Source organism: Pleurodeles waltl, chromosome 11 (assembly GCF_031143425.1).
Source record: "Pleurodeles waltl isolate 20211129_DDA chromosome 11, aPleWal1.hap1.20221129, whole genome shotgun sequence".
Taxonomy (NCBI): domain Eukaryota; kingdom Metazoa; phylum Chordata; class Amphibia; order Caudata; family Salamandridae; genus Pleurodeles; species Pleurodeles waltl.
This window is the reverse complement of record NC_090450.1, coordinates 729,798,264-729,823,849: the sequence shown is the minus strand read 5'-3', so window position 1 is coordinate 729,823,849 and position 25,586 is coordinate 729,798,264. Positions and strand designations below refer to the sequence as shown.

Below are 25,586 nucleotides of genomic sequence, written 5' to 3'. Positions count from 1 at the left end.
GATCTCTTCAGCGCTGCAGGCAGGCAAGGGGGGGGTTCCTCGGGGAAACCTCCACTTGGGCAAGGGAGAGGGACTCCTGGGGGTCACTTCTCCAGTGAAAGTCCGGTCCTTCAGGTCCTGGGGGCTGCGGGTGCAGGGTCTCTCCCAGGTGTCGGGATTTTGGATTCAAAGAGTCGCGGTCAGGGGAAGCCTCGGGATTCCCTCTGCAGGCGGCGCTGTGGGGGCTCAGGGGGGACAGGTTTTGGTACTCACAGTATCAAAGTAGTCCTGGGGTCCCTCCTGAGGTGTCGGGTCTCCACCAGCCGAGTCGGGGTCGCCGGGTGCAGTGTTGCAAGTCTCACGCTTCTTGCGGGGAGCTTGCAGGGTTCTTTAAAGCTGCTGGAAACAAAGTTGCAGCTTTTCTTGGAGCAGGTCCGCTGTCCTCGGGAGTTTCTTGTCTTTTCGAAGCAGGGGCAGTCCTCAGAGGATGTCGAGGTCGCTGGTCCCTTTGGAAGGCGTCGCTGGAGCAGGATCTTTGGAAGGCAGGAGACAGGCCGGTGAGTTTCTGGAGCCAAGGCAGTTGTCGTCTTCTGGTCTTCCGCTGCAGGGGTTTTCAGCTGGGCAGTCCTTCTTCTTGTAGTTGCAGGAATCTGATTTTCTAGGGTTCAGGGTAGCCCTTAAATACTAAATTTAAGGGCGTGTTTAGGTCTGGGGGGTTAGTAGCCAATGGCTACTAGCCCTGAGGGTGGGTACACCCTCTTTGTGCCTCCTCCCAAGGGGAGGGGGTCACAATCCTAACCCTATTGGGGGAATCCTCCATCTGCAAGATGGAGGATTTCTAAAAGTCAGAGTCACCTCAGCTCAGGACACCTTAGGGGCTGTCCTGACTGGCCAGTGACGACTCCTTGTTTTTCTCATTATTTTCTCCGGCCTTGCCGCCAAAAGTGGGGCCTGGCCGGAGGGGGCGGGCAACTCCACTAGCTGGAGTGTCCTGCTGGGTTGGCACAAAGGAGGTGAGCCTTTGAGGCTCACCGCCAGGTGTGACAATTCCTGCCTGGGGGAGGTGTTAGCATCTCCACCCAGTGCAGGCTTTGTTACTGGCCTCAGAGTGACAAAGGCACTCTCCCCATGGGGCCAGCAACATGTCTCGGTTTGTGGCAGGCTGCTAAAACGAGTCAGCCTACACAGATAGTCGGTTAAGTTTCAGGGGGCACCTCTAAGGTGCCCTCTGGGGTGTATTTTACAATAAAATGTACACTGGCATCAGTGTGCATTTATTGTGCTGAGAAGTTTGATACCAAACTTCCCAGTTTTCAGTGTAGCCATTATGGTGCTGTGGAGTTCGTGTTTGACAAACTCCCAGACCATATACTCTTATGGCTACCCTGCACTTACAATGTCGAAGGTTTTGTTTAGACACTGTAGGGGTACCATGCTCATGCACTGGTACCCTCACCTATGGTATAGTGCACCCTGCCTTAGGGCTGTAAGGCCTTCTAGAGGGGTGTCTTACCTATACTGCATAGGCAGTGAGAGGCTGGCATGGCACCCTGAGGGGAGTGCCATGTCGACTTACTCGTTTTGTCCTCACTAGCACACACAAGCTGGCAAGCAGGGTGTCTGTGCTGAGTGAGAGGTCTCCAGGGTGGCATAAGACATGCTGCAGCCCTTAGAGACCTTCCTTGGCATCAGGGCCCTTGGTACTAGAAGTACCAGTTACAAGGGACTTATCTGGATGCCAGGGTCTGCCAATTGTGGATACAAAAGTACAGGTTAGGGAAAGAACACTGGTGCTGGGGCCTGGTTAGCAGGCCTCAGCACACTTTCAATTGTAAACATAGCATCAGCAAAGGCAAAAAGTCAGGGGGCAACCATGCCAAGGAGGCATTTCCTTACAATTAGCATGTATAAGTATGCCTAGACATGGTAGACAGTGAGACTCTGTGTGTACTTGTTAAAGTGATTAATAAAAAGTCCTCTTCAATAGGGTCTGTATGTAGCTGCACATTATGATACACAGCTGCTCTAGCTATGACTTGGTTGTAAGCAGTAGTATCTTCAGGAGGAGAAGGCCTTTCTGGATATAAGACAGGGTCATTAGATAAAATGGGATCAGGATTGTATAGATCACATGGGTCTGCATCCTGTTGAACATTACTTAAATCATCCCTATGAGGTAATGCTGCTGATGCATGGGGGAGACCTGTGTATGAACAGAATGAGGAGATAGTGGTGGAGTAGAAGGAAGTACTGGAGAATGAGGTGGTGAAGGCGGAGGTTGTTCTGGAGCCTTCTACTTTTGTTTGGAAACTTTTTTAGGGGGAGGCCCAGAGTCCAAAGTCTCTTGAAATGAGAGTCTCCTTTTAATTGGAAAAGGAGGAGAAGCTATAATCCTTCCTTTTTGTATTTGAAGCTTGCGCTGTTTAGCGTACATTACTTCCAGTATTAGTTCTACAGAAGAGGACTTCTCTGTTGCAGCTATAGAAGGTTTAGTCAGTAAAGTTTTCAATATCGAATGTTTTACTCGAACCGAAAACAACAGCTCCAAAATGGCTGGTACTTTTTTTGGGCTCTGACGTGGAAATGCCCGATTTTCTGCTTGATACCTGTAAGGAAATGCCTCCTTGGCATGGTTACCCCCTGACTTTTGGCCTTTGCTGATGCTATGTTTTGAATTGAAAGTGTGCTGAGGCCTGCTAACCAGGCCCCAGCACCAGTGTTCTTTCCCTAACCTGTACTTTTTGATTCCACAATTGGCACACCCTGGCCTCCAGATAAGTCCCTTGTAACTGGTACCTCTGGTACCAAGGGCCCTGATGCCAGGGAAGGTCTCTAAGGGCTGCAGCATGTATTATGCCACCCTGGAGACCCCTCACTCAGCACAGACACACTGCTTACCAGCTTGTGTGTGCTAGTGAGAACAAAATGAGTAAGTCGACATGGCACTCCCCTCAGGGTGCCATGCCAGCCTCTCACTGCCTATGCAGTATAGGTAAGACACCCCTCTAGCAGGCCTTGCAGCCCTAAGGCAGGGTGCACTATACCATAGGTGAGGGCACCAGTGCATGAGCACTGTGCCCCTACAGTGTCTAAGCAAAACCTTAGACATTGTAAGTGCAGGGTAGCCATAAGAGTATATGGTCTGGGAGTCTGTCAAACACGAACTCCACAGCACCATAATGGCTACACTGAAAACTGGGAAGTTTGGTATCAAACTTCTCAGCACAATAAATGCACACTGATGCCAGTGTACATTTTATTGTAAAATACACCACAGAGGGCACCTTATAGGTGCCCCCTGAAACTTAACCGACTATCTGTGTAGGCTGACTGGTTCCAGCAGCCTGCCACACTAGAGACATGTTGCTGGCCCCATGGGGAGAGTGCCTTTGTCACTCTGAGGCCAGTAACAAAGCCTGCACTGGGTGGAGATGCTAACACCTCCCCCAGGCAGGAGCTGTAACACCTGGCGGTGAGCCTCAAAGGCTCACCCCTTTGTCACAGCACCGCAGGACACTCCAGCTAGTGGAGTTGCCCGGCCCCCACTTTTGGCGGCAAGGCCGGAGAAAATAATGAGAATAACAAGGAGGAGTCACTGGCCAGTCAGGACAGCCCCTAAGGTGTCCTGAGCTGAGGTGACTAACTTTTAGAAATCCTCCATCTTGCAGATGGAGGATTCCCCCAATAGGATTAGGGATGTGACCCCCCTCCCCTTGGGAGGAGGCACAAAGAGGGTGTACCCACCCTCAGGGCTAGTAGCCATTGGCTACTAACCCCCCAGACCTAAACACGCCCTTAAATTTAGTATTTAAGGGCTTCCCTGAACCTAAAGATTTAGATTCCTGCAACTACAAGAAGAAGGACTGCCGAGCTGACAAACCCCTGCAGAGGAAGACCAGAAGACACCAACTGCCTTGGCCCCAGACTTACCGGCCTGTCTCCTGCCTTCCAAAGAACCTGCTCCAGCGACGCTTTCCAAGGGACCAGCGACCTCTGAATCCTCTGAGGACTGTCCTGCTTCGAAAAAGACAAGAAACTCCCGAGGACAGCGGCCCTGCTCCAAAAGAACTGCAACTTTGTTACAAGGAGCAGATTTAAAGACCCCTGCAACTCCCCACAAGAAGCGTGAGACTTGCAACACTGCACCCGGCGACCCCGACTCGACTGGTGGAGAACAACCAACTCAGGGAGGACCCTCCGGCGACTCTACGACTGTGAGTAACCAAAGTTGTCCCCCCTGAGCCCCCACAGCGACGCCTGCAGAGGGAATCCCCAGGCTCCCCCTGACCGCGACTGTCTGAACTCCATTTCCCGACGGCTGGAAAAGACCCTGCACCCGCAGCCCCCAGCCCCTAAAGAAACGGAATTCTGTGCAGGAGTGACCCCCAGGAGGCCCTCTCCCTTGCCCAGGTGGTGGCTACCCCGAGGAGCCCCCCCCTTGCCTGCATCGCTGAAGAGACCCCTTGGTCTCCCATTGAAAACTGAAGGAAACCCGACGCTTGTTTGCACACTGCACCCGGCCGCCCCGCGCTGCTGAGGGTGTACTTTCTGTGCTATCTTGTGTCCCCCCCGGTGCCCTACAAAACCCCCCTGGTCTGCCCTCCGAAGACGCGGGTACTTACCTGCTGGCAGACTGGAACCGGGGCACCCCCTTCTCTCCATTATAGCCTATGTGTTTTGGGCACCTCTTTGACCTTTGCACCTGACCGGCCCTGAGCTGCTGGTGTGATAACTTTGGGGTTGCTCTGAACCCCCAACGGTGGGCTACCTTGGACCAAAAACTCAAACCTGTAAGTGACTTACTTACCTGTGAAAACTAACAATAACTTACCTCCCCCAGGAACTGTGAAAATTGCACTGTGTCCACTTTTAAAACAGCTTATTATGTTTTATGCAAAAAGTATACATGCTAAAGTAATGATTCAAAGTTCCTAGAGTACTTACCTGCAATACCTTTCAAAAGAGCTATTACATGTAAAATTTGAACCTGTGGTTCTTAAAATAAACTAAGAAAAGATATTTTTCTATAACAAAACCTATTGGCTAGATTTGTCTCTGAGTGTGTGTACCTCATTTATTGTCTATGTGTATGTACAACAAATGCTTAACACTACTCCTTGGATAAGCCTACTGCTCGACCACACTACCACAAAATAGAGCATTAGTATTATCTCTTTTTACCACTATTTTACCTCTAAGGGGAACCCTTGGACTCTGTGCATGCTATTCCTTACTTTGAAATAGCACATACAGAGCCAACTTCCTACAATACCTAAACAGATGGGGGTGTCTATTTGGTTGGTGTCAGATGCATTTTGGTCTTTTGTATTTTCGGTGCCGAACCCGAAGGAGGGGCATCCAAATGTGTTTTTCGGCTCCTACCATGGCCCGAGGGCAGTGGAGGACCGACGATCAATGCAGGAGTCTTTGTTAAAGTCCTTGTTTGGTACGATGGTGCTATTCTACTCACGTACTGCACCGGTGGGATGGATTGGCTCTCGACATCTGAATCTTGATCCGAATCAGAGTGCTGAATGGAGAAGGCTGAGTGGTGTTCTATTTCTTCCTATTTCGTTCTATTTTTTGCAGGAACCATGAACTGCGAGGAGTCCTCACAAAGCGACCCCACTGGATAAAGCACCTCTGAACACGCATCCCCCTCCCCCAGCCTGAGTTGTCATGGACTGATGGTATCTGCGTGCCCAAGAACCCCAAGACTTGAGCTCCACCCCCAGTTTGGGTACAGCCAGACTGGTCACCCAGTCCCCACTTGCATCCTCTTTCCCCCAGTTCCGTTTCCCATGAGAGTGAATGGGACACCAGACGCTGTAAAGCACCTCTGGACCCAGGCGCTTCAGTCCCTTGCTTGTTGGTGCTGCCTTGGAACTTGCCCCATACTTACCTAAGCTCCAGAAGAACAGTCCTGTAAGTCATTGCTAAGTGTCTGAATGCATATGTTTTCCCACAGAACATTAGGGCATCCAAAGCTGAAGAGCACCGCTGCACTGGTATACCCCAGTGCCTTCCAAAGTGACCTGTTAGTGCCTTAGACCTGGCCCCATTCTTACCTTAATAGAAGATTGGTCCTGTAAGTCACTGCTAATTACCCGTAAGCAGTATATGTGCTTTTCCCATAGGATCTCATTAGAGTCCATACCAGTGTATTTTATTGTGACTTAAAAATTGTTAACTCAAAAAGTACTTACCCGATTAGTATGATCTAGGTGTCTAAACATATATTAAAATTTGTATTATTTTTATAAATTGGTGTTGGATTTCTTTATTAAGTGTGTGTCTCGCTAACTGGCTCTGTGTGTGCAATAAATGCTTAACACTATTCTCTGACAATCAAACTGCTCGCCCACACTACTACAAAAAGAGAGCATTTACGGTTATCATTTTAACCCCTGTCATCAAATAAGGGTTGCCCTGGACTATCTGCATAGTGTCCCCTTATATTGATGCATTCCATAGATAGCCAGCTCCTATATACATTATAAAAAGCTCAACAGCAAACATGTTTCACCGGCTTTTGCACTGAATATTAGTAGTCCTTCCGGGCTGCAAACAAATGACTGAGATAGTTTTTTGATGTAAAAATATAGGTAGTTAAATGAGGATTCTGACAGTCAATGATTTAAATCTTGACTTGAATGAGCACAATAGCTATCCACAATTATATTTTTCACTGGAAATAAGCTTGAGAGGCAGAATCTGGTCCTGTGACGACGTTTCAGCTTTTTCAACAATCTAGGAAAAGCTGAATTCTGTTGACAGCCAAAATCATGATTGTTCATCAGAAAGTTAATTTACCTACATATGCAGGAGGGAAAGCAGCCTGCCAATCAACTTTTGTAGAATTTTCACAAGAGTATGTGTCTATGGACAGAGTAAAACCATTTATGCAAGCTCATTATTAGGGGGTATGATGACCTATCTACCTTACCAATTTCGTTATGATTCAGGTCATACAGACGTTCAAAGGGAAAGTTTTTCTTCTCAATTTTCTTTACCACCTCTTCGGGGAGCTTGCGGAACTGACGCAGAGGACACATGGACTGCCACCTGCAAGAAGTAGAAAGCAGGTGTGGTGAGGTAGGTGCTTATCCACCACAGCTAACAAAAGATCCAGACATAGGCTTAGTATTTACTTACATGCGCTTGTCGATCATTTTGCACAGATTCAGCGTCTTATCAGTAAGTTGGGCCCAACCACGGTTCAGCACAATTTCAAAGATGGCACGCATCAGGCGACCAGCAGACTAAGAGGAATAGGAAACTAATTCAGCAGTTTATAATCACCTGCACAATATAGCAATAGTTCAGCATGCTTAACAGTCACAGGCAGGAAAATAATACTAACCTGTAACAGTTTTTCATTAGCATTGCATATTTCACTGATTCAAATGAGAACCTAGGAGCCGTAAATGTTCATGAGCTACTACTTACCTCTACCTCTCAGGTGGCTTAAATTCCTCTGTAGGAAGGTGGATTATTACATGGTGGTTGTAAGGAAATGGCTCCCTGTTGCAGTTACCCCCCACTTTTTGCCTGATACTGATTTGACTGAGAAGTGTGCTGGGACCCTGCTAACCATGCCCCAGTACCAGTGTTCTTTCACCTAAAATGTACCATTGTCTCCACAATTGGCACAAGCCTGGCATCCAGGTAAGTCCCCTGTAACTGGTACCCCTGGTACCAAGGACCCTGATGCCAGGGAAGGTCTCTAAGCGCTGCAGCATGTCTTATGCCACCCTAGGGACCCCTCACTCAGCACAGATACACTGCTTGCCAGCTTGTGTGCGCTGGTGGGGAGAAAATGACTACGTCAACATGGCACTCCCCTCAGGGTGCCATGCCAACCTCACACTGCCTGTGGCATAGGTAAGTCACCCCTCTAGCAGGCCTTACAGCCCTGAGGCAGGGTGCACTATACCACAGGTGAGGGCATAGGTGCATGAGCACTATGCCCCTACAGTGTCTAAGCAAAACCTTAGACATTGTAAGTGCAGGGTAGCCATAAGAATATATGGTCTGGGAGTCTGTCAAAAACGAACTCCACAGCTCCATAATGGCTACACTAAATACTGGGAAGTTTGGTATCAAACTTCTCAGAATAATAAACCCACACTGATGCCAGTGTTGGATTTATTAAAAAATGCACACAGAGGGCATCTTAGAGATACCCCCTGTATTTTACCCAATTGTTCAGTGCAGGACTGACTGGTCTGTGCCAGCCTGCTGCTGAGAGACGAGTTTCTGACCCCATGTGGTGAGAGCCCTTGTGCTCTCTGAGGAGAGAAACAAAAGCCTGCTCTGGGTGGAGGTGCTTAACACCTCCTCCCTGCAGGAACTGTAACACCTAGCAGTGAGCCTCAACGGCTCAGGCTTCGTGTTACAATGCCCCAGCTAGTGGAGATGCCCGCCCCCTGGACACAGCCCCCACTTTTGGCGGCAAGTCCAGGAGAGATAATGAGAAAAACAAGGAGGAGTCACTAGCCAGTCAGGACACCCCCTAGGGTGTCCTGAGCTGAAGTGACTCTGACTTTTAGAAATCCTCCATCTTGATTTTGTGGGATTCCCCCCAATAGGAATAGGGATGTGCCCCCCTCCCCTCAGGGAGGAGGCACAAAGAGGGTGTAGCCACCCTTAAGGACAGTAGCCATTGGCTACTGCCCTCCCAGACCTAAACACACCCCTAAATTCAGTATTTAGGGCCCCCCCAGAACCTAGGAAATCAGATTACTGCAACCTAAGAAGAAGACTGCTGAGCTGAAAAACCCTGCAGAGAAGACGGAGACACCAACTGCTTTGGCCCCAGCTCTACCGGCCTGTCTCCCCCCCCTTCTAAAGACACTGCTCCAGCGACGCTTTCCCCAGGGACCAGCGACCTCTGAATCCTCAGAGGACTGCCCTGCTCTAGAAGGACCAAGAACTCCCGAGGACAGCGGCCCTGTTCACCAAAGACTGCAACTTTGAAACAAAGAAGCAACTTGCGTTTCCCGCCGGAAGCGTGAGACGTGACACTCTGCACCCGACGCCCCCGGCTCGACTTGTGGAGAACAATCACTTCAGGGAGGACTCCCCGGCGACTGCGAGACCATGAGTAGCCAGAGTTGCCACCCCCGAGCCCCCACAGCGACGCCTGCAGAGGGAATCCCGAGGCTCCCCCTGACCGCGACTGCCTGCTTCTAAGATCCGACGCCTGGTAAAGACTCTGCACCCGCAGCCCCCAGGACCTGAAGGATCCGACCTCCAGTGCAGGAGTGACCCCCAGGAGGCCCTCTCCCTTGCCCAGGTGGTGGCTACCCCGAGGAGCCCCCCCCCCCCCCCCCCCATTTGCCTGCATCGCTGAAGAGACCCCTTGGTCTCCCATTGAAACCTATTGAAAACCAGACGCGTGTTTCCACACTGCACCCGGCCGCCCCCGCGCTGCTGAGGGTGTATTTTCTGTGTGGACTTGTGTCCCCCCCCGGTGCCCTACAAAACCCCCCTGGTCTGCCCTCCGAAGACGCAGGTACTTACCTGCTGGCAGACTGGAACCGGGGCACCCCCTTCTCCATTGAAGCCTATGCGTTTTGGGCGCCACTTTGACCTCTGCACCTGACCGGCCCTGAGCTGCTGGTGTGGTAACTTTGGGGTTGCTCGGAACCCCCAACGGTGGGCTACCTTGGACCCAAACTTGAACCCCGTAGGTGGTTTACTTACCTGCAAAAACTAACACACACTTACCTCCCCAGGAACTGTTGAAAATTGCACAGTGTCAAGTTTTAAAATAGCTATATGTCATTTATGTGAAAACTGTATATGCTATTTTGCTAATTCAAAGTTCCTAAAGTACCTACCTGCAATACCTTTCATTTGAAGTATTACATGTAAATCTTGAACCTGTGGTTATTAAAATAAACTAAGAAAATATATTTTTCTATACAAAAACCTATTGGCCTGGAATTGTGTCTGAGTGTGTGTTCCTAATTCATTGCTTGTGTGTGTACAACAAATGCTTAATACTACCCTCTGATAAGCCTACTGCTTGACCACACTACCACAAAATAGAGCATTAGAATTATCTCTTTTTGCCACTATCTTACCTCTAAGGGGAACCCTTGGACTCTGTGCATACTATTCCTTACTTTGAAATAGTGCATACAGAGCCAACTTCCTACAGTGGTGTTGCAAGACCTCACCATATAATAACGTCACAATCGCTATCAGGTCCAGTTAGGTTATTTAACAAATCCTTGGGCTCAGTCCTGGGTGGCTGTGGCACAGAGCATTCAAGCTTAGTCAAAGAAACAAGTTTAAAACACTTAGAAGTACTCAAACAGTTAATATGTAGGAGACACAACACAGTAAAAACCCCAACACCAATTTATAAAAATTGAGCGTATATTTTTAATCTTATGTTAGACCCCAAAATGAGAAAAAAATCTATTTAGGGAAACCAGACATAAATGATTTTCCAGAGGTAAGTACATAGTACATTTTTTTTTTTTTAAGACATGCAATAAACCATTGTAACCGGTTGAGCAGTTCCTGGTCACCTGGGTAGTAGGGTTACAGTTACCTTCTTTAACACTATCCAGTCAAGAAGTGGCCCAGATGCTGGGGATACAGGATGCAGAGGATGCTGCCATGCTAAAGATGCTGGATATGCTAGAGCAATGACTTGAGTATTCCTGGGGCCAGTTTAGTAGCTAGAAGCATTGTGAAGTTGTCTTTTGTCTCAGATATCTGTCTCCGATAGTGCGGGATGGGGGTGGTCCAGTGCAGGTCTAGTTGAGTCACCACTGGTCAACTAGTCTGCCAGTTCTAGTAGTCCTAAGCAATTGTCGGTAGGTGTTTCTTTCTTGCAGGGCAACCAGAGTCCACTTCAACATCGGCCATGGGCTTAGGAACAATCAGGTAGGTCAAGACTCAATCGCTCAGGAGCCACTTCGTTGTTCAACAGCAGCCAGGCATTCCTGGCAGCTGAACTTTACCGGTGCAGCTTTGGTTAGTGGTCAGTATACGTTAAGCACAAAAGGAAAATGCCTTTCTTTTTAATATTAAGGCTGCCAAGGCCTTCCCTGGGGGGGGCTTAATAATGTTAAACCTGTTTGCCAGGTGATATCCTCCCTTTTTATTTTGCCATGTAGAATTGGCAGGTTTAATACTGCCCAACTAGTCTGCAGTGCCAGGCCTAGAGTCATGTTTTCACTTTGTCACTGTAGTGGTGTCCCAATTAAGTGCTGCAGTCCAGTAGTGACAGTTAACTTACTAGCCCTGGGTACTGCTTATACCATAAACTAAGGACATTTACGAAAACAAATGAGCCAATCTGAAATTAGCTTTTCTAGAAAGTCCTGAATATTTTAAATGGTGCACAGACAGTTTTGGTGAAGTAAGACCTAAATCACTTAATGACCTTGTTGATAAAGAGGTATGTCTAATAATTTATTCTACAGGTCTTTGGAGAAAATGGTAGAACTCATCCAAGCGAGCCTTCTACACACAATGTACGATTCCTCAGGTGGGGGTCACTGAATCCACAGTGTCCAGCCCAGTCTGAAAGATGTGCTTTGAAGCCTTCTGGCAATTCGAAGTTAGACTTTTCTTTGCAACACCACTTTGGTTTATTGCTTTATTATCTGCAGCTATGTAGGGCTGGAACATGACAAAGACAAAAAGTCTCAAAGTATCAAAATTTGTTATGTAAACATCTTCAGGTGATAGGGGTTCTTTAAAAACAGGTTTTGAGATGACAGGTGGTAGTTCTATTTTTGAGTGGCAATATATTTTTTCACAACTTCCAAGACTTTGGCGGTTTTAAGGATATTGGCCAATTGTGCAACATCCTCATGGAATGGCCTAAGCCATTTCTAGATGATAGTCAGGACAGTGAATACGTTCTGCTCTTCAGCTTCGAAGGGTTATGTGCAATGCCACACTTGGTTCAGGTTCCCAAAGGTGCACTGCTTCTCAGGGGACTGGACAAAGATAGCCATGACTAGTGTGGGTAACCCAATCATCTGGCCCAAGTTAAAACTACAAATAACGACACCCAAAAGCCAGTTTTGATGACAGTTTGCTGAATGTGCTGGGCAAAAGTGTTGTTGGTGCACTGGTCTATTACATAAATGTGGATAGACCCAACCAAAATACGAACTGCATTTGTATGCAGAGGTGGAAATTGTTCAGACCAATGGATCCAGTCTTCTGTAAGGTCCATCAAGTGATGGGCATAGGAAAGTGTGACATTTTCACCCAAGAGAGGAGGCTTGGACAATCAGACGTTTATGAGCAAATATGCAGCATGCTTGCTTACCACCCTCTTGCTCACAGATGGACATGAAGGAGACTTTGTCAAAGAGCCAATACTGGGTATGCTGGGTGTTTACGTTACAGTAAAATCTTCATAAGGTGCCACACCATCTTAAGTAAAGGCCTCTTTTTGTATAATCAGCTACCCACATTTTTAGACTGATGCTTCTATTTTGTTTTTTCAACTGATCTATAAATCCTTAGAAGATCTTTTTTGATTGAAAGAGTCCATTGCACTGAACATAGAGGTGGAAGGGTGGTGAGGAATCTAGGGTTAGTCTGAGTATCCACCCAAAATATTGTTACAGAAGGTAAGTAACTCGCTCTTATGATGAATACTTCTAATCTCAGATTCCTCACCTTGTGATTAGATACCAAAACTATCCCACCTCCCACCCCTCCAAAGGTGGTGGATCTATGGCTCAGACCAAAAATTGTAGAAGGACAAAAAGAGCATAATGCCCATCCCTTGGGGCCTGGTTGCCAACACTGTCGTGCTTCATGAAAATGTGGGCCAATGCACACTTAGCAGTGTAAAACATATCCGGAACAGGCAATCCACATGCAGATGCTGTAGTAGCAGCTCAAAATTAAGAATTAGCCCATAACCTGTCGGGCTGCTTCTTGGTTACAGAGTAGCAGATTTTAAGGTGGAGAACTATCCACCTAGAGATGGCTGTTTTCTGCACTACCTTGCCTTTACTTGATCTCAAAAGGCCCACAAAGAAATTATTGTCTAATCAGTGATTATTGCTACAATCAATGTAGTAACTGAGGGCTCTCTTGCGAGCCAAGCAACGCAGTCTCTCTTCCCCTTCCGAGGGATAAGGCATGACAAAGAACGCCAAAAGGGTGATGGACTGGCAAAGAAGAAAAAGTTGGTACTACTTTCTGTAGGAATGGAGTTTGAATTCTCAAAAACAGTTTGTATGGAAAAAATGTTGTGTAAATCGGCTGGACCGAGGGTCCCCATAACTCACTTGCATGCCAAGCTGAGATTATCGCAATAAAGAAGACCTTTTTCAGGGTCTAAAGAGCTAGTGGATTGCTGTGCATTTGTTTAAAAGGCGTACACATTAAAAAGGTAAGGGCCAAATTAAAGTCTCACAGTGGCATCACAAAGGTCTTTAGTGGAAAGAGGAGTTGTAAATCTTTAAGAAATTACTTAATTGTTGATTTGAACAAAGAAGGCTGTTCCAGCAACCATAAAAAATCCAAACGAGCCGAGAAAGAGCCTTTGCCAGTGCCCAATGCAAGTTCTGTAGTGGACAAACACAAAACAAACAACATTTCCAAAAGTTTGGTTTGTAGCGGGTTTATCTGGCAGGTACCACACAAAGCTGCAAACTTGTCCCCTGAGCCCAGTGTACAATGACTTTGTGGAAGGGCGCCTAACTGCCAAGAAAATATAAACATCCTCAGCAGGGAGATCAAAGAAAAATCAACTGCTGCCACTCAATCTCCAAGCATGGAGGTGCAGATTGCACGACCCAGGTGCAGGACCCTGCTCTATTGTTGCAACAGTACATGTGATCTAAGCAGCAGCATGATTGGGGTACCAATGCTTATGTCCAGATCTTCTGGATACCCTACACTGCTGGCACCATCCAGAGCCATTAGGATGACTTGGGCTTGGTCATTCTTCAGAACTTGAGCCAGGAGAAGTAGAGGGAGAAGGCATATAGAAGCCCTGAGCTCTAGGTGGAGTGCATCTACAAGAGAGCGCAGACTTGTAAACTACACTGCACAAAGTGCTTTTGTTGCATTGTTTCGGCAGTGGCGAAACGATTGAACCGTGCTGGATGATGGTGTCCTGGAAGACACTGTGTACCACCTCTAGATGTAATTGCCATTCATGATCCCCCTAAGAACTGCAGTTGAGTTAGCCCACACTAGAGGTATGAGATGTTGCCAGATGGTTCATGACCTCAGAAATGTCCTGGTGATTTAGTACAGAACCCAAGACTCTACCCCATCCTGCTTGTTGCAGTGGTGTTGTCTCCGAGCACCTGTACTAGCCTTCCTTTGATAGCTCACCTCTCCGAGAGGACTTCCACTAACCAGCAGCGATGTATCTTTCACCATTGTCAGTTCTAGGTTAGATAAGTTGAGGGATTTGCCTCTGCTCAATAGCAGTTTAGCAGCACCCATGGCAGATCTTTTGCAGTCCCCTGTAAAACCTGGATGGAATCTAATAAATTCCCATGGCATTTCACCCACAGGGATTTCAGAGCTCACATGTGCCATCTGGCATATTCAACAAGCAAGACACAGGAGGCCAACATTCCCAGAAGCCCCAGAGTCACCCTCACAGAAATCCAGGACAGACATCATGATAACAGCCTACTGTGCCGAAGATTCCTTACTTTAGAATTATTCCTCAGACCAGATTTGTAGGAAGTTGGCTCTGTATGTGCTATTTCAAAGTAAGGAATAGCATGCACAGAGTCCAAGGGTTCCCCTTAGAGGTAAAATAGTGGTAAAAATAGATAATACTAATGTTCTATTTTGTGGTAGTGTGGTCGAGCAGTAGGCTTATCCAAGGAGTAGTGTTAAGCATTTGATGCACATACACATAGACAATAAATGAGGTACACACACTCAGAGACAAATCCAGCCAATAGGTTTTTGTATAGAAAAATATCTTTTCTTAGTTTATTTTAAGAACCACAGGTTCAAATTCTACATGTAATATCTCATTCGAAAGGTATTGCAGGTAAGTACTTTAGGAACTTCAAATCATCAAAATTGCATGTATACTTTTCAAGTTATTCACAAATAGCTGTTTTAAAAGTGGACACAGTGCAATTTTCACAGTTCCTAGGGGAGGTAAGTATTTGTTAGGTTAACCAGGTAAGTAAGACACTTACAGGGCTTAGTTCTTGGTCCAAGATAGCCCACCGTTGGGGGTTCAGAGCAACCCCAAAGTCACCACACCAGCAGCTCAGGGCCGGTCAGGTGCAGAGTTCAAAGTGGTGCCCAAAACACATAGGCTAGAATGGAGAGAAGGGGGTGCCCCGGTTCCGGTCTGCTTGCAGGTAAGTACCCGCGTCTTCGGAGGGCAGACCAGAGGGGTTTTGTAGGGCACCGGGGGGGACACAAGCCCACACAGAAATTTCACCCTCAGCGGCGCGGGGGCGGCCGGGTGCAGTGTAGAAACAAGCGTCGGGTTCGCAATGTTAGTCTATGAGAGATCTCGGGATCTCTTCAGCGCTGCAGGCAGGCAAGGGGGGGATTCCTCGGGGAAACCTCCACTTGGACAAGGGAGAGGGACTCCTGGGGGTCACTTCTCCAGTGAAAGTCCGGTCCTTCAGGTCCTGGGGGCTGCGGGTGCAGGGTCTCTCCCAGGCGTCGGGACTTTAGGTTCAAAGAGTCGCGGTCGGGGGAAGCCTCGGGATTCCCTCTGCAGGCGGCGCTGTGGGGGCTCAGGGGGGACAGGTTTTGGTACTCACAGTATCAGAGTAGTCCTGGGGTCCCTCCTGAGGTGTCGGATCTCCACCAGCCGAGTCGGGGTCGCCGGGTGCAGTGTTGCAAGTCTCACGCTTCTTGCGGGGAGCTTGCAGGGTTCTTTAAAGCTGCTGGAAACAAAGTTGCAGCTTTTCTTGGAGCAGGTCCGCTGTCCTCGGGAGTTTCTTGTCTTTTCGAAGCAGGGGCAGTCCTCAGAGGATGTCGAGGTCGCTGGTCCCTTTGGAAGGCGTCGCTGGAGCAGGATCTTTGGAAGGCAGGAGACAGGCCGGTGAGTTTCTGGAGCCAAGGCAGTTTTCGTCTTCTGGTCTTCCGCTGCAGGGGTTTTCAGCTGGGCAGTCCTTCTTCTTGTAGTTGCAGGAATCTAATTTTCTAGGGTTCAGGGTAGCCCTTAAATACTAAATTTAAGGGCGTGTTTAGGTCTGGGGGGTTAGTAGCCAATGGCTACTAGCCCTGAGGGTGGGTACACCCTCTTTGTGCCTCCTCCCAAGGGGAGGGGGTCACAATCCTAACCCTATTGGGGGAATCCCCCATCTGCAAGATGGAGGATTTCTAAAAGTTAGAGTCACTTCAGCTCAGGACACCTTAGGGGCTGTCCTGACTGGCCAGTGACGACTCCTTGTTTTTCTCATTATTTTCTCCGGCCTTGCCGCCAAAAGTGGGGCCTGGCCGGAGGGGGCGGGCAACTCCACTAGCTGGAGTGTCCTGCTGGGTTGGCACAAAGGAGGTGAGCCTTTGAGGCTCACCGCCAGGTGTGACAATTCCTGCCTGGGGGAGGTGTTAGCATCTCCACCCAGTGCAGGCTTTGTTACTGGCCTCAGAGTGACAAAGGCACTCTCCCCATGGGGCCAGCAACATGTCTTGGTTTGTGGCAGGCTGCTAAAACTAGTCAGCCTACACAGATAGTCGGTTAAGTTTCAGGGGGCACCTCTAAGGTGCCCTCTGGGGTGTAATTTACAATAAAATGTACACTGGCATCAGTGTGCATTTATTGTGCTGAGAAGTTTGATACCAAACTTCCCAGTTTTCAGTGTAGCCATTATGGGGCTGTGGAGTTCGTGTTTGACAAACTCCCAGACCATATACTCTTATGGCTACCCTGCACTTACAATGTCTAAGGTTTTGTTTAGACACTGTAGGGGTACCATGCTCATGCACTGGTACCCTCACCTATGGTATAGTGCACCCTGCCTTAGGGCTGTAAGGCCTGCTAGAGGGGTGTCTTACCTATACTGCATAGGCAGTGAGAGGCTGGCATGGCACCCTGAGGGGAGTGCCATGTCGACTTACTCGTTTTGTCCTCACTAGCACACACAAGCTGGCAAGCAGTGTGTCTGTGCTGAGTGAGGGGTCTCCAGGGTGGCATAAGACATGCTGCAGCCCTTAGAGACCTTCCTTGGCATCAGGGCCCTTGGTACTAGAAGTACCAGTTACAAGTGACTTATCTGGATGCCAGGGTCTGCCAATTGTGGATACAAAAGTACAGGTTAGGGAAAGAACACTGGTGCTGGGGCCTGGTTAGCAGGCCTCAGCACACTTTCAATTGTAAACATAGCATCAGCAAAGGCAAAAAGTCAGGGGGCAACCATGCCAAGGAGGCATTTCCTTACACAACCCCCCCCCCAAACGAAAGAGGATGAGACTAACCTTTCCCAAGAGAGTCTTCATTTTCTAAGTGGAAGAAGCTGGAAAGGCCATCTGCATTGGCATGGGCAGTCCCAGGTCTGTGTTCCACTATAAAGTCCATTCCCTGTAGGGAGATGGACCACCTCAACAGTTTAGGATTTTCACCTTTCATTTGCATCAGCCATTTGAGAGGTCTGTGGTCAGTTTGAACTAGGAAGTGAGTCCCAAAGAGGTATGGTCTCAACTTCTTCAGGGACCAAACCACAGCAAAGGCCTCCCTCTCAATGGCACTCCAACGCTGCTCCCTGGGGAGTAACCTCCTGCTAATGAAAGCAACAGGCTGGTCAAGGCCATCATCATTTGTTTGGGACAAAACTGCCCCTATCCCATGTTCAGAGGCATCTGTCTGCACAATGAACTGCTTAGAATAATCTGGAGCTTTTAGAACTGGTGCTGAGCACATTGCTTGTTTCAGGGTGTCAAAGGCCTGTTGGCATTCCACAGTCCAGTTCACTTTCTTGGGCATTTTCTTGGAGGTGAGTTCAGTGAGGGCTGTCACAATGGATCCATATCCCTTCCAAACCTCCTGTAATACCCAGTCAAGCCAAGGAATGCCCTGACTTGAGTCTGGGTTTTTGGAGCTACCCAGTCCAGAATAGTCTGGATCTTGGGTTGGAGTGGCTGAACTTGGCCTCCACCTACAAGGTGTCCCAAGTAAACCACAGTTCCCTGCCCTATCTGGCATTTGGATGCCTTGATAGAGAGGCCTGCAGATTGCAGAGCCTTCAAAACCTTCTTCAGGTGGACCAGGTGATCCTGCCAGGTGGAGCTAAAGACAGCAATATCATCAAGATAAGCTGTGCTAAAGGACTCCAAGCCAGCAAGGACTTGATTCACCAACCTTTGGAAGGTGGCAGGGGCATTCTTTAAACCAAAGGGCATAACAGTAAACTGATAATGCCCATCAGGTGTGGAGAATGCTGTTTTCTCTTTTGCTCCAGGTGCCATTTTTATTTGCCAGTACCCTGCTGTCAAGTCAAAGGTACTTAAGAATTTGGCAGCACCTAATTTGTCTATGAGCTCATCAGCTCTTGGGATTGGATGAGCATCTGTCTTGGTGACAGAATTGAGCCCTCTGTAGTCCACACAAAACCTCATCTCTTTCTTTCCATCTTTGGTGTGAGGTTTGGGGACTAAGACCACTGGGCTAGCCCAGGGGCTGTCAGAGCGCTCAATTACTCCCAATTCCAGCATCTTGTGGACTTCCACCTTGATGCTTTCCTTAACATGGTCAGACTGTCTAAAGATTTTGTTCTTGACAGGCATGCTGTCTCCTGTGTCCACATCATGGGTACACAGGTGTGTCTGACCAGGGTTTAAGGAGAAGAGTTCAGGAAACTGTTGTAGGACTCTCCTACAATCAGCTTGCTGTTGGCCAGAGAGGGTGTCTGAGTAGATCACTCCATCTACTGTGCCATCTTTTGGGTCTGATGACAGAAGATCAGGGAGAGGTTCACTCTCTGCCTCCTGATCCTCATCTGTTACCATCAACAGATTCACATCAGCCCTGTCATGGAAGAGCTTAAGGCGGTTCACATGGATCACCCTCTTGGGGCTCCTGCTTGTGCCCAGGTCCACCAGGTAGGTGACCTGACTCTTCCTTTCTAGCACTGGGTAAGGGCCACTCCATTTGTCCTGGAGTGCCCTGGGAGCCACAGGCTCCAGAACCCAGACTTTCTGCCCTGGTTGGAACTCAACCAGTGCAGCCTTTTGGTCATACCAAAACTTCTGGAGTTGTTGGCTGGCCTCAAGGTTTTTGGTTGCCTTTTCCATGTACTCTGCCATTCTAGAGCGAAGGCCAAGTACATAGTCCACTATGTCCTGTTTAGGCTCATGGAGAGGTCTCTCCCAGCCTTCTTTAACAAGGGCAAGTGGTCCCCTTACAGGATGACCAAACAGAAGTTCAAAGGGTGAGAATCCTACTCCCTTCTGTGGCACCTCTCTGTAAGCGAAAAGCAGACATGGCAAGAGGACATCCCATCTCCTTTTGAGTTTTTCTGGGAGCCCCATGATCATGCCTTTTAATGTCTTGTTGAATCTCTCAACCAAGCCATTAGTTTGTGGATGGTATGGTGTAGTGAATTTATAAGTCACTCCACACTCATTCCACATGTGCTTTAGGTATGCTGACATGAAGTTGGTACCTCTGTCAGACACCACCTCCTTAGGGAAACCCACTCTGGTAAAGATACCAATGAGGGCCTTGGCTACTGCAGGGGCAGTAGTCGACCTAAGGGGAATAGCTTCAGGATACCTGGTAGCATGATCCACTACTACCAGGATATACATATTTCCTGAGGCTGTGGGAGGTTCTAGTGGACCAACTATGTCCACACCCACTCTTTCAAAGGGAACCCCCACCACTGGAAGTGGAATGAGGGGGGGCCTTTGGATGTCCACCTGTCTTACCACTGGCTTGACAGGTGGGGCAGGAGAGGCAAAACTCCTTAACCATGTTGGACATATTGGGCCAGTAGAAGTGGTTGACTAACCTCTCCCACGTCTTGGTTTGTCCCAAATGTCCAGCAAGGGGAATGTCATGGGCCAATGTTAGGATGAACTTCCTGAACAGCTGAGGCACTACCACTCTCCTAGTGGCACCAGGTTTGGGGTCTCTGGCCTCAGTGTACAGGAGTCCATCTTCCCAATAGACCCTATGCGTTCCATTTTTCTTGCCTTTGGACTCTTCAGCAGCTTGCTGCCTAAGGCCTTCAAGAGAGGGACAGGTTTCTTGTCCCTTACACAGCTCCTCCCTTGAGGGTCCCCCTGGGCCTAAGAGCTCAACCTGATAAGGTTCAAGCTCCAAAGGCTCAGTTCCCTCAGAGGGCAGAACTTCTTCCTGAGAAGAGAGGTTCCCTTTCTTTTGCTGTGTTGCAGTTGGTTTCCCAACTGACTTTCCTGTTCTCTTGGTAGGCTGGGCCATTCTTCCAGACTCCAGCTCTACTTGTTCACCCTGTGCCTTGCACTGTGCTCTTGTTTTCACACACACCAGTTCAGGGATACCCAGCATTGCTGCATGGGTTTTTAGTTCTACCTCAGCCCATGCTGAGGACTCCAGGTCATTTCCAAGCAGACAGTCCACTGGGATATTTGAGGAGACCACCACCTGTTTCAGGCCATTGACCCCTCCCCATTCTAAAGTAACCATTGCCATGGGATGTACTTTTCTCTGATTGTCAGCGTTGGTGACTGTGTAAGTTTTTCCAGTCAGGTATTGGCCAGGGGAAACCAGTTTCTCTGTCACCATGGTGACACTGTGTAGGAAGTTGGCTCTGTATGTGCTATTTCAAAGTAAGGAATAGCATGCACAGAGTCCAAGGGTTCCCCTTAGAGGTAAAATAGTGGTAAAAATAGATAATACTAATGCTCTATTTTGTGGTAGTGTGGTCGAGCAGTAGGCTTATCCAAGGAGTAGTGTTAAGCATTTGTTGTACATACACATAGACAATAAATGAGGTACACACACTCAGAGACAAATCCAGCCAATAGGTTTTTGTATAGAAAAATATCTTTTCTTAGTTTATTTTAAGAACCACAGGTTCAAATTCTACATGTAATATCTCATTCGAAAGGTATTGCAGGTAAGTACTTTAGGAACTTCAAATCATCAAAATTGCATGTATACTTTTCAAGTTATTCACAAATAGCTGTTTTAAAAGTGCAATTTTCACAGTTCCTAGGGGAGGTAAGTATTTGTTAGGTTAACCAGGTAAGTAAGACACTTACAGGGCTTAGTTCTTGGTCCAAGGTAGCCCACCGTTGGGGCCTGGTTAGCAGGCCTCAGCACACTTTCAATTGTAAACATAGCATCAGCAAAGGCAAAAAGTCAGGGGGCAACCATGCCAAGGAGGCATTTCCTTACAAGATTCATCAATTTTTTGTGAGCAGTATCCCTGCATGGGCGTAGGTTAAGTCATTTGGCTCCGTGTGGTGTTAGCCATTCCGGAAGTGACCTGTGTGGTGCCTATAAAGGCACCACACCAGCACACCAATGTCAGTTTCTTTTCACGACTTTCCACACCAGAAGCGCAGAGCCATGAAGAACTCACCAATGGTGTGTGAAACTAGGACCCTGAAAAGGAAACAGCTCTGTGTCTGAAAATCCGTTTACAGAACAGGGAGTAGGGAGGATTGGTTGGGTTGGTAAGGAATCTGTGGCTAGACAGAGTCTCCAAGTATCTTGTTCCTCTGATAGACTTCTAGCCACAGATTCCTTACCTTATAATATGATTTAAACTAGCAAGTCCTGCAGGCTCAAAAGTGAAAAATGTCCATCCCGATGGACCGGACTGTCCAAGCAGTAGTGCTCGGTGAACGTGTGCAGCGAAGCCCATGTTGTTGCATGACAGATGACTAGCACCTGAACTCTGCGTGCTAACACAGTGGTTGTAGCCTTGGCTCTGGGTGGAATGAACGTGCAAGCCCTCCAGGGGTTGCCTTTTGGCCAATCAGTAGCAGATCTTAATGCAGAGTAGGATCCATCAGGAGATGGTTAGTTTTTGCATGCCCTTCCATTTCTCTGCTCCAACATACCACACTAAGAGCTGATGGTATACCCGGCACGGTTGTGTGCAGTCACGGTAGACGTAAAATGCTCTTTTCTGGTCCATCTGGTTGAGTCTCTCTACTCTTCCTTAGAGGAATGAGGCATTGTGTAAAAAGGAAGACAAGGTTATGGACTAACTTACGTGGAACAGGAGGACTACCTTCGGCAACAAGGATGGACGAGTCAGAAGGACCAGTTTGTCTGGGTAAAAAGAGATGTACAGAGGCTGAGATGACAGCACCTGCAGTGCACGGACCCTTTGGGTGGATGTAATCGCCGCCAGAAAGGCCGTCTTGATGGTGATGAGCTTAAAAGGGCAGGTGATGAAGCAGCTCAAAGAGAGTGCACATTAGAAAAGTAAGAACCAAACTGAGGTAGCATTGAGGTATAACAAAGGGAGCCAGAGGAAACTTGTTGAAAACCTTTAGGGAACCTATTTACAATTGGGCACTTGAAAAGGGAGTGCTGATCAGGCAACCGCAGAAAGTCGGAGTGTAGGAAGCTGGCTCTTTATATGATATACCACTAAGTGGTTATATCATGCAAAGAGTCCAGAGAATCCCACAGAAGTTTACAGGGCACAATGTAGACCCAAAGTGTTCTATTTGTAGTAGTGTGGTCGAGCAGCCTTAGGCCTAACTGTAGGAAGTTGGCTCTGTATGTGCTATTTCAAAGTAAGGAATAGTATGCACAGAGTCCAAGGGTTCCCTTTAGAGGTAAGATAGTGGCAAAAAGAGATAATACTAATGCTCTATTTTGTGGTAGTGTGGTCGAGCAGTAGGCTTATCAAAGGAGTAGTGTTAAGCATTTGTTGTACACACACAGGCAATAAATGAGGAACACACACTCAGAGACAATTCCAGGCCAATAGGTTTTTGTATAGAAAAATATATTTTCTTAGTTTATTTTAAGAACCACAGGTTACAATTTTACATGTAATACTTCAAATGAAAGGTATTGCAGGTAGGTACTTAGAAACTTTGAATAATCAAAATAGCATATATACTTTTCAAATAAATCACATATAGCTATTTTAAAACTAGACACTTTCTAGGGGAAGTAAGAGTTTGTTAGTTCTTTACAGGTAAGTAAACCACCTACAGGGTTCAAGTTTGGGTCCAAGGTAGCGGACCGCTGGGGGTTCAGAGCAACCCCAAAGTTACCACACCAGCAGCTCAGGGCCGGTCAGGTGCAGAGGTCAAAGTGGTGCCCAAAACGCATAGGCTTCAATGGAGAAGGGGGTGCCCCGGTTCCAGTCTGCCAGCAGGTAAGTACCCGCGTCTTCGGAGGGCAGACCAGGGGGGTTTTGTCGGGCACCGGGGGGGAGGGACACAAGTTAGCACAGAAAGTACACCCTCAGCAGCACGGGGCGGCCGGGTGCAGTGTGCAAACACACGTCGGGTTTCCAATGGAAATCAATGGGAAACCAAGGGATCTCTTCAGCGATGCAGGTAGGCAAGGGGGGGGGCTCCTCGGGGTAGACACCACCTGGGCAAGGGAGAGGGCCTCCTGGGGGTCACTCCTGCACTGGAGTTCCGATCTTTCAGGTCCTGGGGGCTGCGGGTGCAGAGTCTTTACCAGGCGTCGAGATCTGGGAAGCAGGCAGTCGCGGTCCGGGGGAGCCTCGGGATTCCCTCTGCAGGCGTCGCTGTGGGGGCTCAGGGGGGGCAACTCTGGTTACTCACAGTCTCGTAGTCGCCGGGGAGTCCTCCCTGAAGTGTTATTTCTCCACAAGTCGAGCCGGGGGCGTCGGGTGCAGAGTAGCAAGTCTCACGCTTCCGGCGGGAAACGCAGTTGTCTTGAAGTTGCTCCTTTGTTTCAAAGTTGCAGTCTTTGGTGAACAGGGCCGCTGTCCTCGGGAGTTCTTGGTCCTTCTAGAGCAGGGCAGTCCTCTGGGGATTCAGAGGTCGCTGGTCCCTGGGGAAAGCGTCGCTGGAGCAGTGTCTTTAGAAGTGGGGAGACAGGCCGGTAGAGCTGGGGCCAAAGCAGTTGGTGTCTCCGTCTTCTCTGCAGGGTTTTTCAGCTCAGCAGTCTTCTTCTTCTTAGGTTGCAGTAATCTGATTTCCTAGGTTCTGGGGGGGCCCTAAATACTGAATTTAGGGGTGTGTTTTAGGTCTGGGAGGGCAGTAGCCAATGGCTACTGTCCTTAAGGGTGGCTACACCCTCTTTGTGCCTCCTCCCTGAGGGGAGGGGGGCACATCCCTATTCCTATTGGGGGAATCCCACAAAATCAAGATGGAGGATTTCTAAAAGTCAGAGTCACTTCAGCTCAGGACACCCTAGGGGGTGTCCTGACTGGCCAGTGACTCCTCCTTGTTTTTCTCATGATCTCTCCTGGACTTGCCGCCAAAAGTGGGGGCTGTGTCCAGGGGGAGGGCATCTCCACTAGCTAGAGTGCCCTGGGGCATTGTAACACGAAGCTTAAGCCTTTGAAGCTCACTGCTAGGTGTTACAGTTCCTGCAGGGGGGAGGTGTGAAACACCTCCACCCAGAGCAGGCTTTGTTTCTGTCCTCAGAGAGCACAAAGGCTCTCACCGCATGGGGTCAGAAACTCCTCTCTCCAGCAGCAGGCTGGCACAGACCAGTCCGTCCTGCACTGAACAATTGGGTAAAATACAGGGGGCATCTCTAAGATGCCCTCTGTGTGCATTTTTTAATAAATCCAACACTGGCATCAGTGTGGGTTTATTATTCTGAGAAGTTTGATACCAAACTTCCCAGTATTCAGTGTAGCCATTATGGAGCTGTGGAGTTCGTTTTTGACAGACTCCCAGACCATATACTCTTATGGCTACCCTGCCCTTACAATGTCTAAGGTTTTGCTTAGAAACTGTAGGGGCATAGTGCTCATGCACCTATGCCCTCACCTGTGGTATAGTGCACCCTGCCTTAGGGCTGTAAGGCCTGCAAGAGGGGTGACTTACCTATGCCACAGGCAGTGTGAGGCTGGCATGGCACCCTGAGGGGAGTGCCATGTCGACTTAGTCATTTTCTCTCCACCAGCACACACAAGCTGGCAAGCAGTGTGTATGTGCTGAGTGAGGGGTCCCTAGGGTGGCATAAGACATGCTGCAGCCCTTAGAGACCTTCCCTGGCATCAGGGCCCTTGGTACCAGGGGTACCAGTTACAAGGGACTTACCTGGGTGCCAGGGTTGTGCCAATTGTGGAGACAATGGGGCACATTTTAGGTAAAAGAACACTGGTGCTGGGGCCTGGTTAGCAGGGTCCCAACACACTTCTCAGTCAAGTCAGCATCAGTATCAGGTAAAATTTCTTTACACTAACACAGAGGAGTGTAAGACAGCTGTTATACACACAGTGATTAATAAATGACAACTAAAAAAGGAGATCCACACCAATTTTAGAAAAATAAGCTTTTTTCAAGATTAAGGTAATCTAGGACATGCTGCACACAGGTGAGTAAAGTAGTTTGGTAACCCAGTCTCTGGGGGTTAAGGTAAGCAGGGGAAGGGGGTGGGGGCACACAGGGCAGCACCAATCTTACACCCTCAGCAGCACAGGGGCGGCTGGGTGAAGCGGGGCAACATAGTGTTGGGTGCCCAAAGATATCCAATGGAGACAGGGAGTAGTCGAAGAGATACTGCT

At 48.4% G+C, this 25,586-nt stretch overlaps 1 protein-coding gene across 1 annotated transcript in view; it reads right to left on the bottom strand.

The window, feature by feature from the left end:
* The window catches only part of SNRNP200 (small nuclear ribonucleoprotein U5 subunit 200), a 527,741-nt gene that overhangs the window by 183,392 nt on the left and 318,763 nt on the right, over positions 1-25,586 (bottom strand). Inside the window, exons 25-26 of the mRNA XM_069214415.1 lie at positions 7,135-7,241; positions 6,926-7,044 (exon numbers count right to left, since the gene is read on the bottom strand). Of these exons, the coding sequence (XP_069070516.1) occupies positions 6,926-7,044; positions 7,135-7,241 (226 nt within the window). The remainder of the gene's footprint in view (positions 1-6,925; positions 7,045-7,134; positions 7,242-25,586) is intronic.